At 43.8% G+C, this 15,514-nt stretch overlaps 1 protein-coding gene across 4 annotated transcripts in view; it reads left to right on the forward strand.

Moving 5' to 3' along the window:
• The window catches only part of ccdc93 (coiled-coil domain containing 93), a 64,244-nt gene that overhangs the window by 6,558 nt on the left and 42,172 nt on the right, over nucleotides 1-15,514 (forward strand). For all 4 annotated transcript variants that reach the window (XR_007039012.1, XM_047370680.1, XM_047370681.1 and 1 more), the window contains exon 4: nucleotides 2,311-2,422. Coding sequence is in view for 3 of the 4 variants with exons in the window: in XM_047370680.1 (XP_047226636.1) it covers nucleotides 2,311-2,422 (112 nt within the window). In the remaining variant the exon portion in view is untranslated. The remainder of the gene's footprint in view (nucleotides 1-2,310; nucleotides 2,423-15,514) is intronic.

Genomic DNA, 15,514 nt, shown 5'->3' on the forward strand with positions numbered 1-15,514 from the left:
TGCTCTGCATCCACAGCGCCTCCTTTTCAACCCATCAGGGATTTGGGGTTGTAGTTTAAGTATTATTTGAGCTTTTGAGATATTAATCAGCTGTTCCCAGTTGTAAAAAAACAAAAAAAAAAAAAAAAAAAAACAAAGAGCCATGGTGATGCTTTATAACAAATGTAAAAAAGTATCAGCAAAAACCCCTCCAGCTGCACAGCATCTGTTAAGATGGTCCAATAACACTATTTTTCCTACCACAGGAGGAATTTGAGATCTTAGAAAGAATTGAGCTTCTTGAGCGGTGCAATTCTAGAATCTGTTCTATTCTAGAACTATGACAGCAATTGTGTCATGAATGACAGAAATTACATTTGCTTTGGTTGTTTCTTCAATTAATTTTATTTTGTATCATATTATCTTTCAGGTGATTTTTAAATTATTTTTTTTATGTAAAATGACGGGCACAGCGTGTGTTGTAGAGTGCATGCAACATATACTGCTCAAAAAAATAAAGGGAACATTCAAATAACACATCCTAGATCTGAATGAATGAAATATTTTCATTGAATACTTTGTTCTGTACAAAGTTGAATGTGCTGACAACAAAATCACACAAAAATCATCAATGGAAATCAAATTTATTAACCAACAGAGGTCTGGATTAGGAGTCACACACAAAATTAAAGTGGAAAAACACACTACAGGCTGATCCAACTTTGATGTAATGTCCTTAAAACAAGTCAAAATGGTGCTCAGTATTGTGTGTGGCCTCCACGTGCCTGTATGACCTCCCTACAACGCCTGGACATGCTCCTGATGACACGGTGGATGGTCTCCTGAGGGATCTCCTCCCAGACCTGGACTAAAGCATCCGCCAACTCCTGGACAGTCTGTGGTGCAATGTGACGTTGGATGGAGCGAGACATGATGTCCCAGATGTGCTCAATCGGATTCAGGTCTGGGGAACAGGCGGACCAGTCCATAGCTTCAATGTCTTCATCTTGTAGGAACTGCTGACACACTCCAGCCACATGAGGTCTAGCATTGTCCTGCATTAGGAGGAACCCAGGGACAACCGCACCAGCATATGGTCTCACAAGGGGTCTGAGGGTCTCATCTTGGTACCTAATGGCAGTCAGGCTACCTCTGGCGAGCACATGGAGGGCCATGTGGCCCTCCAAAGAAATGCCACCCCACACCATTACTGACCCACTGCCAAACCGGTCATGCTGAAGGATGTTGCAGGCAGCAGATCGCTCTCCACAGTGTCTCCAGACTCTGTCACGTCTGTCACATGTGTTCAGTGTGAACCTGTTTTCATATGTGAAGAGCACAGGGCGCCAGTGGCGAATTTGTCAATCCTAGTGTTCTCTGGCAAATGCCAAGCGTCCTGCACGGTGTTGGGCTGTGACCACAACCCCCATTTGTGGACGTCAGGCCCTCATACCATTCTCATGGAGTCGGTTTCTAACCGTTTGTGCAGACACATGCATATTTGTGGCCTGCTGGAGTCATTTTGCAGGGCTCTGGCAGTGCTCCTCCTGTTCCTCCTTGCACAAAGGCGGAGGTAGCGGTCCTGCTGCTGGGTTGTTGCCCTCCTATGGCCTCCTCCACGTCTCCTGGTGTACTGGCCTGTTTCCTAGAATTGCCTCCAGGCTCTGGACACTACGCTGACAGACACAGCAAACCTTCTTGCCACAGCTCGCATTGATGTGCCATCCTGGATGAGCTGCACTACCTGAGCCACTTGTGTGGGTTGTAGAGTCCGTCTCATGCTACCACGAGTGTGAAAGCACCACCAACATTCAGAAGTGACTAAAACATCAGCCAGAAAGCATCGGTACTGAGAAGTGGTCTGTGGTCCCCACCTGCAGAACCACTCCTTTATTGAGTGTGTCTTGCTAATCACCAAAGATTTCCCCATGTTGTCTATTCCATTTGCACAACAGCATGTGAAATTGATTGGCAATCAGTGTTGCTTCCTAAGTGGACAGTTTGATTTCACAGAGGTTTGATTTACTTGGAGTTATATTGTGTTGTTTAAGAGTTCCCTTTATTTTTTTGAGCAGTGTACATACAGGCTATGAGTCCTCGACGCAGCTGTGGGTGGTTCGATTCTTGACCCTGTGACCTTTGCCGCATCTTTCCCCCCCTTCTCTCTCTGTACATTTTCTCTCTGTGTGCTTTGTGAAATAAAGGCTACTAGTTGCTGGATAAAGATTTTTTTTGTACTTTCAAAGTTGAATAGTTTTAAGAAGGCAGTTTATTTTGCATGCAAGTTTTGCTATTGTTAATGCATGTTCTGTTTTATTTTTATTCTAATAGAGCCCTGACAGAGAAAATCGTTTCTGTTTTACCAAAGATGAAGTGTCCTCATCGCCTTGAACCCCATCAGATCCAAGGCTTAGATTTCATTCACATTTTCCCAGTGATACAGGTAAGAGAATCAACACATGTCCTTGTAATACACATTTTAAAACAGTAAAAACTATAAAAGTAACTTTATGCAGCCAGTACGGATATGTCAATAAATGTAAGTACTTAGCTTACTAGAAAGCAATAAAGTTATATAAGCCAGACTGTGTTCCAGGCTCTATAAGTTTCACACCACATGCAGTATATGGGCATGTTAAAATTGCACCAGTTTAAGGAAAAGATGTCAGGTTCATTAGAGGTCCGCTGGTTGAGATACAATGCTGATGGACCAAAATTAATTAACTCATAGTTTAAAGTCAGAGACCTGCATCCCTACATCTAACACATAGCAAGATTGTATATTTTGTAATTTGCTTGATTACAAGCTGATTAAAGAAAAATAAGTTTGTTTGGAAAGGATGTAAAAGGAAAACTAAAGTAGACAGGCAACACTATCTAACCTTTTATTGCTTAAACTTACAAAAGGAATGATGAATAAAAGATAATTAAGGAACTGAAGTATGCTTAATGTTAGTGTAACAATTAGGAGACCTGTTTCTTTCAGCTAAAGATAGGTTGGAAATTTCAAGGATTTGGTTCATCTTCAGTCATTTGTTTTATTTTTTGTTTCAGATTATTTCAGTTTATTTACATAGAACTGTATTTACATAGAACTGTTACATACAACTCACCACAGATCTCAACCCAAAGCACTTAACAAGACGAACAGATCAAATTTATATCCATAAAATAACAGTTGTGGATTCGAGTCATGTGACTTGTAATTGAGTTAGGCTCAAGTCAAAAGACTTTAAAGACTCTAAACACGACTTGATGGTTTCATAAAAGACTTTAAACTTGACTGCGACTTCCACACCTATGATTATGACTTCACCTGGACCATGAGCCCTTTGACTTGAAAAGATGGTATCTTACACCAAAACGAAAGTGTGTTTGTTAAGGTTGTTTGCGGGTTTTCAAATGACCATTAATGTGTCCTGTAATCTAAAAATGTTATTTCTATCTTGACAGACAACAATATCATATTTGGGCTGGATCGCACAAATAATGTATGACAGATAAGTTTATTCTACATGAAAAATATTGTACTCCCGTACTCGTCATCTTCCGCTTTATCCGGGACTGGGTCGCGGGGGCAGCAGTCTCAGCAGAGATACCCAGACATCCTTCTCTCCAGACACCTCCTCCAGCTCCTCCAGGGGGAGCCCAAGGCGTTCCCAGGCCATTCAAGAGACATAGTCCCTCCATTGTGTCCTTGGCTGTCCCCTGGGTCTCCTTCTGGTGGGACGTACCTGGAACACCTCCCGAGGAAGGGGCCCAGGAGGCATCCGGTATAGATGCCCGAGCCACCTCAACTGGCTCCTCTCAATGTGCCGAGCCCCTCACGGATGGCCGAGCTCCTCACTCTATCTCTAAGGGAGGGCCTGTCCACCCTACAGAGGAAGCTCATTTCAGCCGCTTGTATCCGGGATCTATTTTTTTTTGGTCATGACCCAAAGTTCATGGCCATAGGTGAGGGTAGTGATGGAGTTGTTCCCAGAAACTCCTGCGTGCTCGTTTGTTTTGGTAAAGCTAAGTCCTATGCTATACTGTTTTAGTAAAACTAAATAATAAAAGGAAACACAGTTTCTTTCGCCTGGCCGGGGAGACGTGTCATCTGAGTCACCAGAGCACTTCTGACTTTTCCTCCCCAAAGACAGGGTTTTTATTCAAAAGCAAGGCGTGTACAATTACAAAGAAAAACACATATTTTTAGCTGAGTGTCTGGTTGAACTCTTACACCTGGCATTCAGCTGTCTGTTCAGACCTTCACAACATTCCTGTTATTCTACTTTTGGCTGTTATCTGAGACATGTACAGAAATATCTTCACTGGTGCCAGGCTGACCACAGCCAAGTCAGACACACACACACACACACACACCTGTTTTGAGCAATCCACTAAGTTACATAGTACATTTCATTTCACACATTATTAAACCTAACTTAAGCATAGCAATGGAGACCCTATTAAGTATTTTCAATATTTTCCAACAGTAGGAACGTAGACCGACCGGTAAATCGAGAGCTTTTCGGCTCAGCTCTCTCTTCACCACAACAGACCGGCACAGAGCCCCCATTACTGCGGCAGCCGCACCGATCCGTCTGTCGATCTCACTCTCCATTCTTTCCTCACTCGTGAACAAGGTACTTGAACTCCTCCACTTGAGGCAGGAACTCCACTCCAACCTGAAGAGGACAAGCCACCCTTTTCCGGTCGAGAACCAGGGCCTCGGACTTGGAGGAGTTAATCTTCATCCCACCCGTTTCACACTGGGCTGCGAACCGCCCCAGCGCATGCTGTAGGTCTTGGCTAGAGGGGGCCAGCAGGACCACGTCATCTGGAAAAACAAGAGACGAAATCAACTGGTCCCCAAACCAGACCCCCTCCGGTCCTTGGCTGCGCCTAGAAATTCTGTCCATAAAAGTTATGAACAGGACAGGTGACAAAGGGCAGCCCTGCCAAAGTCCAACATGCACCAGGAACAGGTCTGACTTGGTGCTGGCAATACGGACCAAGCTCCTGCTCCGCTCGGAGGATACTCCTGGAGCACCTCCCACAGGGCACCACAAGGGACACAGTTGAATGCCTTCTCCAGGTCCACAAAACACGTGTGGACCGGTTGGGCAAACTCCCATGAACCCTCGAGTACCCTGTAGAGGGTATAGAGCCGAGGTTCGACTATCGGTTGGAGTCCCCTCTCCAATACCCCGGCGTAGGCCTTACCAGGGAGGCTGAGGAGTGTAGTTGGAACACACCCTCCGGTCACCCTTCTTATGAAGGGGGACCACCCCACCAGTCTGCCAGTCCAGAGGCACTGTCCCCGACCGCCATAGAATGTTTAAGAGGCGTGTCAACCATGACAGCCCCACAACATCCAGAGACTTGAGGTACTCAGGGCGGATCTCATCCACCCCTGAAGCCCTGCCACCGCTGACCTTTTTAACCACCTTGGTGACTTCAGCCTGGGTGATGAAAGAGTCTATGCGCTTGGGCCAGCCAAGTCTGTCCAGCTCTCTCCTCTTCCAGTGGATCCAACTCACCACCAGGTGGTGATCAGTGGACAGCTCAGCCCTTCTCTTTACCCGAGTGTCCAAAACATGCGGCTGAAGGCCTGAAGACACAACAAAAATGTCGATCATCGACCTCCTGCCTAGGGTGTCCTGGTGCCAAGTGCACTGATGGACACCCTTATGCTTGAACATGGTGTTCATTATGGACAATCCGTGACTAGCACATAAGTCCAATAACGAAACACCACTTGGATTCAGATCGGGTAGCCCATTCCTCCCGATCACGCCTCTCCAGGTGTCACTGTCGTTTCCCACGCGGGCATTGAAGTCCCCCAGCAGAATAATGGAGTCCCCGGGAGGGGCACTATCCAGCACCCCCGACAGGGACGGCAAGAAGGCCGGGTGCTCTGCACTACCGCTCGGCCCGTAGACCGAAACGAGAGTCAGAGACCTGTCCCCGACCCAAAGGCGCAGGGATGTCAGCTTAAATTAAGTCCCATACATTTTACCCATCAATGCATTTATTGAACATAAAGGTAGTAAAGATTTATTCTATACTGCCTGATAATTTGCTGTCTAATCAGCATCTTGACATGCCACATCTGTGAGGTGGATGAATTATCTCAGCAAAGAAGTGCTCACTAACACAGAACCAGACAGAATATATGAGAGAATTATTACGTGCACTTTTTGTGCACATAGAAAAAATCAGATATTTGGGTCCAGTTCATGAAAAATGAGAGCAACAAGAAGTACTGGTTTTATATTTCTGTGCAAAGTATTTTTTTTACTGGCTGTCAGCAACACGCATTTGCAATTTAAAACATATTTGACTGTGACTGAGATGCAGTCAGACTAAGTTGGTTCTGCTCACACACTTGCAGACTCCAGTCCATCTCATTTATTTATTTATTTTTTCATTTTTATTTATATAACGCCAATTCACAACATGTTGTCTCAAGGCAGTTTACATAGTCAATTCTATCGAGTCATACAGATTTCAAGTCCCACGTAGTTCAAGACCCAGCTCCGGCAACATTTGTCGCATGTGTTCCCTCTACTCTCTGCCCCATTTCCTGTCTGCCTACTGTCAAAAAACCCTGAAAAATAAAGGCCACTAGTGCCACAAAAAACGTTTTTCTATCTAAGGAAACCCAGCAGATTGTGTCGAGTCAGTGACTTGCAGCATTCACTCCTCCTGGATGAGTGTTATAAAATACTTTAGTAGAAATCAGTTTTAGTCTTGCCTTCTTTATGACTAACTCCAGCCTATAAGTTCAATTAGTCTGAATTTAAACTAAATGACATCGCCATGAGAGTTACCAACCACATTGACTGCCTTTTAACAAACCCTGACTTCAAAAATCCTAAACTATGACTAATGCTAAGGAATGAAGGAAACTGGGTAAAATAGGATTTAACCTGTTTCCAGTGATTGCAAAAAATGTAGTAGACGCTGAAAGGGTTCTTATAGAATAACAGCTATTTTATTGCTATTTTACTTTATGCTGCACTATTCACTATTTAAAAAGTGAGGCTAATCTTGTTCTGATTGCTTTACAAGGCTGCTTTACACTGTTTGGAGAACAATTCAATTCAGTTTATTTATATAGTGCCAATTCAAAACACATGTCGTCTCAAGGCACTCCACAAAAGTCAGGTACATACATTCCAATTAATCCTAATCATTGAACAGTGCAGTCAGATTCAGTTATTTATTCAAATTGGATAAAAAGTTTTTCTGTCTAAGGAAACCCAGCAGATTGCATTCAGTCAGTGACTTGCAGCATTCCCTCTTCCAAGATGAGCATGTAGAGACAGTGGACAGTCACTGGCGTTGACTTTGCAGCAATCCCTCATACTGAGCATGCATGTAGCGACAGTGGAAAGGAAAAACTCCCTTTTAACAGGAAGAAACCTCCAGCAGAACCAGGCTCAGTGTGAGCGGCCATCTGCCACGACCGACTGGGGGTTTGAGAGAACAGAGCAGAGACACAAAGAGAACAAAGAAGCACTGATCCAGGAGTACTTTCAATGGGAAGGAAAAGTAAATGTTAATGAATGTGGCTCCTTTAGTCGTTTCACCTAGAAAGAAAGAACATATAAACTCTGAGCCAGTTTTCAAGGTTAGAGTCTGAAAGAGAGCACATAGAGTTAGTCACAGTAAAAGCTCAGTCAATCGCCATGTCTAGGAGAGAGAAAGGGTTAAACACTGAAAAACATGGCCATGTGGATCATTGGTAGAGGGTGAGCATTAAGTTGTTGCCAGCAGAAGCTCAGACGATGCCCCCCTCCAGAAAGGTGTTACAGGTAGACACAGAGTCAGGCCAGTTGTAGCTTCTAGGAAGAGAAAAGAGAGAACCAAAAGTTAAAAACTAAAATAACAGCAAATAATGCGAAATTGGAGAGTAGTGTGAGAATGTAGCAAAAAGGGTGGAAGTGGTCATTATGTCCTCTTGCAGCCTAAGCCTATAGCAACATAACTACAGAGATAGCTCAGGATAACCTAAGCCACTCTAACTATAAGCTTTATACTAAAAACCACAACGATTGGGATACCTCTCTCAGTCAGATTGATTATAACCATTGGAAAAGAGAGGGGATCATACAGGTAGCAGAAATGGAGGGTGTGTTTGCCCCTCAACCACAACTGAGCCGGTTTAGGCTAAACCTGACTCCCCTTTACTCCATCCAACAGGAAGGGAAGAAGACGGAGGTGAAAAATAAGGAAGATAGCTCAGGATAACCTAAGCCACTCTAACTACAGGTCCTTCTCAAAATATTAGCATATTGTGATAAAGTTCATTATTTTCCATAATGTCATGATGAAAATTTAACATTCATATATTTTAGATTCATTGCACACTAACTGAAATATTTCAGGTCTGTTATTGTCTTAATACGGATGATTGTGGCATACAGCTCATAAAAACCCAAAATTCCTATCTCACAAAATTAGCATATCATTAAAAGGGTCTCTAAACGAGCTATGAACCTAATCATCTGAATCAACGAGTTAACTCTAAACACCTGCAAAAGATTCCTGAGGCCTTTAAAACTCCCAGCCTGGTTCATCACTCAAAACCCCAATCATGGGTAAGACTGCCGACCTGACTGCTGTCCAGAAGGCCACTATTGACACCCTCAAGCAAGAGGGTAAGACACAGAAATAAATTTCTGAACGAATAGGCTGTTCCCACAGTGCTGTATCAAGGCACCTCAGTGGGAAGTCTGTGGGAAGGAAAAAGTGTGGCAGAAAACGCTGCACAACGAGAAGAGGTGACCGGACCCTGAGGAAGATTGTGGAGAAGGGCCGATTCCAGACCTTGGGTGACCTTCGGAAGCAGTGGACTGAGTCTGGAGTAGAAACATCCAGAGCCACCGTGCACAGGCATGTGCAGGAAATGGGCTACAGGTGCCGCATTCCCCAGGTCAAGCCACTTTTGAACCAGAAACAGCGGCAGAAGCGCCTGACCTGGGCTACAGAGAAGCAGCCCTGGACTGTTGCTCAGTGGTCCAAAGTACTTTTTTCGGATGAAAGCAAATTCTGCATGTCATTCGGAAATCAAGGTGCCAGAGTCTGGAGGAAGACTGGGGAGAAGGAAATGCCAAAATGCCAGAAGTCCAGTGTCAAGTACCCACAGTCAGTGATGGTCTGGGGTGCCGTGTCAGCTGCTGGTGTTGGTCCACTGTGTTTTATCAAGATCAGGGTCAATGCAGCTAGCTATCAGGAGATTTTGGAGCACTTCATGCTTCCATCTGCTGAAAAGCTTTATGGAGATGAAGATTTCATTTTTCAGCACGACCTGGCACCTGCTCACAGTGCCAAAACCACAGGTAAATGGTTTACTGACCATGGTATCACTGTACTCAATTGGCCCGCCAACTCTCCTGACCTGAACCCCATAGAGAATCTGTGGGATATTGTGAAGAGAACGTTGAGAGACTCAAGACCCAACACTCTGGATGAGCTAAAGGCCGCTATCGAAGCATCCTGGGCCTCCATAAGACCTCAGCAGTGCCACAGGCTGATTGCCTCCATGCCACGCCGCATTGAAGCAGTCATTTCCGCAAAAGGATTCCCGACCAAGTATTGAGTGCATAACTATACATGATTATTTGAAGGTTGACGTTTTTTGTATTAAAAACACTTTTCTTTTATTGGTCGGATGAAATATGCTAATTTTGTGAGATAGAAATTTTGGGTTTTCATGAGCTGTATGCCACAATCATCCGTATTAAGACAATAAAAGACCTGAAATATTTCAGTTAGTGTGCAATGAATCTAAAATATATGAATGTAAAATTTTCATCATGACATTATGGAAAATAATGAACTTTATCACAATATGCTAATATTTTGAGAAGGACCTGTATAAGCTTTATCGAAAAGGAAAGTTTTAAGCCTAGCCTTAAAAGTAGACAGGGTGTCTGCCTCACAGACTAAAACTGGGAGCTGGTTCCACAGGAGAGGAGCCTGATAACTAAAGGATCTGCCTCCCATTCTACTTCTAGAGACTCTAGGAACCACCAGTAGACCTGCAGTCTGAGAACGAAGTGTTCTGTTAGGAACATATGGAACAATCAAATCTCTGATGTTTGATGGAGCTAAATAATTAAGGGCTTTATATGTGAGGAGTAGAATTTTAAATTCTATTCTGGATTTAACAAGGAGCCAATGAAGGGCAGCTAAAGTAGGGGAGATATTTTCATCAGAACTCTTGCTGCATCATTTTGAATCAGCTGAAGGCTTTTCACTGCATTTTGTGGACATCCTGATAGTAACCAATTAGTCCAGCCTTGAAGTAACAAATGCATGAACTAGTTTTTCAGCGTCACTCCTGGACAGGATATTTCTAATTTTGGCAATGTTCCGGAGATGAAAGAAGGAAATCCTAGAAACCTGTTTAATATGGGATTTAAATAACATGTCCTGGTCAAAAATAACACCAAGGTTTTTTACTTTATTACCAGAGGTCAATTTAATGCCATCCAGGTTAAGTGGTTGACTAAGTAGTTTCTTTTTTAAAGACTGGTCCAATGTCGAAAACTTCTGTCTTGTCTGAATTTAGAAGCAGGAAATTTAAAGTCATCTAAGTTTTTATGTCTTCAAGACATGCTTGTAGTTTATCTAACTGGTTGGGCTCATCAGGATTCATGGATAAGTAAAGCTGAGTGTCATCAGGGTAACAGTGAAAATTTATTCTATGGTGCCTGATAATTTTACCTATTGGAAGCATACATATAGTGAAGAGAATTGGCCCAAGCACTGAACCCTGTGGTACACCACAATTAACCCTGGAGTTTGAAGATGATTTATCATTTACATGAACAAACTGGAATCTGTCAGACAAATAATATTTAAAACAGCGATTTTCCCCAGATCACTACAGCATGTTGCAGCCTTTCTAGGAGAATATTGTGATCAACTGTATCAAATGCCGCACTGAGATCTAACAGGACAAGTACAGACACAAGTCCATATCTGAGGCCTTAAGAATATCATTAGTGACTTTCAGCAGAGCTGTTTCAGTGCTATGATGAGCTCGGAAGCCTGACTGAAACTTTTCAAACAGGTCATTGCTATTGTTGGAGTTGTTCCCTAGAAACTCCTGCGTGCTTGTTTGTTTTGGTAAAGCTAATCACTTTCGCACACAATGAACACAAAACGCTCTCTCTTTATCTATGTGGATATTTATTAATCTTAACCTACTCAACATGCAAAATTCTACATAACAAGGGTAACACATCTAACTAAGCAAAAATAAAGCAAACAGCAGTGGGTATGTATTGAATCAACCAGCAGTTATGGCAAAATGGAGAAAATGACCAAAAGGTGTGGTGGTGAGTGGAGAGTGGGGGGCACAACTCCAACTGTAACTCAGTTATTCTGAGCAGACAAAGGTTTGTAAAGCTTTTGGCGGCAAGCTAGCGAGCAGTGATATTGGAGACAAAGGAAAATGGAGAATTTTACCATGAGGTTATTTTAACAGTCCAGTCTTACAACGCACTTGCGTTGACTCTCATGTGGTAAAACACGCACAGAGCTAGCACAGCGGCTTCAGACATCAACACAACACATCAAAGTTCCAATAAGCAAGGTTACATGCACATATCGTTCAGAACATATGAGATCCTAACTAGCGATTCTGATTGCTCTACAACCTCTGACCCTGCCCAGGCCTTCTAATAAAGAAAGAAAAGATTAAAATAAAAGATGGGTTTTACTTGGTGAAGCTCCTTCTGGGGCAGCAAGTGAGAGGGAAAGAGGGGGGGGGGGGGGGGAAGCATTGTTGCGCGTCTGCAGTTAAACTCCAAGAAAGCGGTCAGTCCCGTCCTTTGGCCTTCTTGACGAAAAGGAAAAATAGGATCTGACCATCAGCATTCTACTCTAGATGAAACACGGTGGCGGTTCGTTTCCTCGAACTCCGTGTTTTTAGTTACATGTTAAACTCACGTCTTCGATCGGCAAAGTGAAATTTCTGGCCTTCCTAGTCCAGAAACCTCAGTTATGAATTGTTCGTTGGCCAACGAGAGAGAATAAATGAAATCCACTCAGGACTCTTCTTCTCCAGAGGATACTTCAGTTGCGTGGTAACCGTGTCAAGGTTTCCAGCTGAAGGCGGGGTTTTCAAAACGGAGCCCTTCCTATATAGCGTCTTGTGACGTCAGACTTGGGACGCTCGTCATATCAGTCGCAGTGCTCGATGGGATATGTAGTAGCGGCTGTCCTGGATACAAAATGGCTGATGCCATTGGAGAGGCACGGTGACGTCCAACAATGTGCAGATAGTCCAATACTCAGCAAACAAGTGGTCCAACACCAGACCACTTCTGACTTTTCCTCCCCAAAGACAGGGATTTTATTCAAAAGCAAGGCGTGTACAATTACAAAGAAAAAACACATATTTTTAGCTAAGTGTCTGGTTAAACTCTTACACCTGGCATTCAGCTGTCTGTTCAGACCTTCACAACATTCCTGTTATTCTACTTTTGGCTGTTATCTGAGACATGTACAGATATCTTCACTGGTGCCGGGCTGACCACAGCCAAGTCAGACAGACACACACACACACACACACACACACACACACACACACACACACACACCTGTTTTGAGCAATCCACTAAGTTACATAGTACATTTCATTTCACACATTATTACACCTAACTTGAGCATAGCAATGCAGACCCTATTAAGTATTTTAAATATTTTCCAACATTTCCCCCTTTTGAAGTCAATAAGACTTCACCTTAAAATGCCCACAGATTATATTGGAAGCAACTTTAAATCTTCAGCATGCCTTCCTGCTCCTCATCATCACCGTCTACCTCTAACAGTGGCATCATGATGGGATGCTGAGAAGCCTTCCCTTATTGGTTGCGCGTTTAAACATTTGCTCAGTTTGGCGGCTGTCAGAGCATGTCTGGAATGGAAGTTCACAAAACAAACCCAAAATCACTGTAATAATGCAAAAAGATATGACACACAAACATCCCATGACCCAACCCTTAGAGGGTTTTGGTCCTACACTTTGGCTCCCCATGATTATTCCTGGTAATACTTGTGAGTAATATAATCTTTGATACCTGTAAAAAAAGGAATTAATAGAGATACAAAAGTTTTAGTTCAGTTTTTTCAGTATTTTACAAGTGGGAGGGAAAACTCTACCACTTTCAGTGAGAGGGAAACTCAATCACTGCCGCCTCTTCTCCTGATGTTCTTTCTTCTCTTCAGCTCCCAGGTGTAGACTGACCTGGAGCCTTGCGTTCTCACCGCTGGGGATTATTCTGCCCCTTCAGTGGGGTGAGAAATTTGATCTTCCTTCCCGGTGTTTCCTTTTAAGTTTTCCTGAACTTCAGCGAGGGATCTCTGTCTCTGTACACTGACTCCAGTGGTACCAGGTGTCACCTTTACCCTTGAGTCTCACTGCATGTGAGGTTCTTTCTGTGACCTGGAATGGACCGGTCCACCTGGGTTCTGACCACTTCCTTTTGATCACCTTCAGCAGGACCCACTGAGCTTCCGAGGTGGTGTTGCCGTTTCTGGTCTCTGGTTCTGCTGGGACATGTTTAGAGAACGCTGCAACAAGACTGTGGAGAGATCTGTAATAATCACGATGAGACATAGGTTGTTCACACTCAGTGAGAAACGGTAACCTTGTTTGTGGGCCTGGAAATGGCCTCCCTATTTGCAGCTCATGTGGGGTCAAACCATGCCTCTGATTCACGGAGCCTCTTACAGACATCAAGCCTAACGGCAAGGCTGTGACCCAATTCATTTTGAGGGTCTGATTCATTCTTTCCACCTTTCCCTGGGACTGTGGATGGTACACTGTCCCAAAGGAATGTTTAAGTCCCAAAAATTTCTCCACTTCTCTGAGCTCCTCGTTTTTGAAGTGCGTGCCATTGTCTGATCTTATTTTGGCTGGAAAGCCATGTCTGGGAATGTAATAATTTATCAAACACTTCACCACAGATTTGCTGTCTTAACTCCTTCTGCAACCTGCCTAAAACAACAACCATCTGTGAACAGCTGTCGCACCTGTGGTCCCTCAAGGGGGCTGGCTTCTAAATCTGATCTTATCTTTTCTGTCCTGCTAACCAGCTCTTCACATTGATGTGGTTCCTCCTGTGTTATTCCATCTGCCATGTTGATTCCCTCGTGAGTGTAGGTTATGTTGGTGCCTCCAAGATTTTGCTGAGCCTGTGTTGTCTCAGAGCTGTCATGGTGAAACTTTGAGAGTTCACATATGCCACCACACTGTGAGTTGTTAAAACATTCAGAAGGTGTCCCATCACTAAGTGAGCTGTTTTTTTAATTAATCTTGCCAACCCCGCTGCATGTTGTGTGTATTGTGGGTGGCGTTTTTCCATGTTATCCATCATTACTGAAATGTACATCAGCACTCTCCTCTCTCCCCCTTTTCTCTGAAACAAAACTCCATTTACTGCCAGTTTTGTTACAGAAATATCCAAATAAAATGGTGTGGTGTAGTCTGGGAGCCTAAGTTCTGCCGCATTGGAGAGAAGCTACTTTAACACAATAAAGGCGTCCTCCGCTTCCTGTGTCCAATTAAGGACATTGTTGAGATTTCGCATGCCCTGTTCTCTGACTAGGTCTCTGAGGGGCTGTGTGAGATCGGTGTAACCTGGGATGTAGTTCCTGCTGTAGCCTGTAAGGGCCAAAAATGACAGCATGTCTTTCAACCTAAGAGGTTTAGGGTGTGTTAAAATACGTTGCTTATGTGAACCTGACATGCTCGTGTTTCCTGCGGTAATAACCCCGCCCAGGAAGGAAACTTGCTTCTTTGCTATTTGTAGTTTATTTTTACTGACCTTGAATCCATGTTTATGCAGATGTCTCAGCATGAGTTCTGTAGATTGCAAACAGAGCTCCGCTGTGGATGCAGCCAGTAGTACGTCATCCACGTACTGAATTAGAGTCACGTTCTGTGGTAGGGGGCAAGTCTGTAACACATCTTTCAAAACCTGGTTAAATATACCTGGGGAAAGGGCGAACCCTTGTGGCAGACGGGTGAAGCGCAGCTGCTCCCCACAATAGGTGAAAGGAAAATGTCTCTGCACTGTTCTGCTAATGGCACACAGAAAAAGCATTAGCTAGATCAATACATGTGTACCACTGATGTGAAGGTTCAAGGTTGGAGAGAGCAACATAGGGATTTGGGACAGGAACAGTAGAAGTCACCAGAACTGATTTTATTGCTCTTAAATCATGTGCCATGCGATATTTTCCAGTACCTTTTTTCTCTACAGGAAGGATGGGTGTATTCCATGCCGAGGCTGAGATTTCTAACACCCCTGCTGCCTTCGGGCCTTCAATGGTGTCTCTGATGCCTTCCTGAGCCTGTTGTTTGTGTGGATACTGTGGAACCCAAATAAGCGAGGGAGATGCAACCTGAATAGAAACTGGGGCGCAGGGGGTTAGTCCTACATCTGTGGGTCCTTCAGCCCATAACTGATAAAATAGGCTCTGCAAAAGAGCTGCAGCTTTGGGATGATCTGTTTTTTCTCTTCCA

This window comes from Girardinichthys multiradiatus, chromosome 7 (genome assembly GCF_021462225.1).
Source record: "Girardinichthys multiradiatus isolate DD_20200921_A chromosome 7, DD_fGirMul_XY1, whole genome shotgun sequence".
In the NCBI taxonomy this organism is placed as follows: Eukaryota; Metazoa; Chordata; class Actinopteri; order Cyprinodontiformes; family Goodeidae; genus Girardinichthys; species Girardinichthys multiradiatus.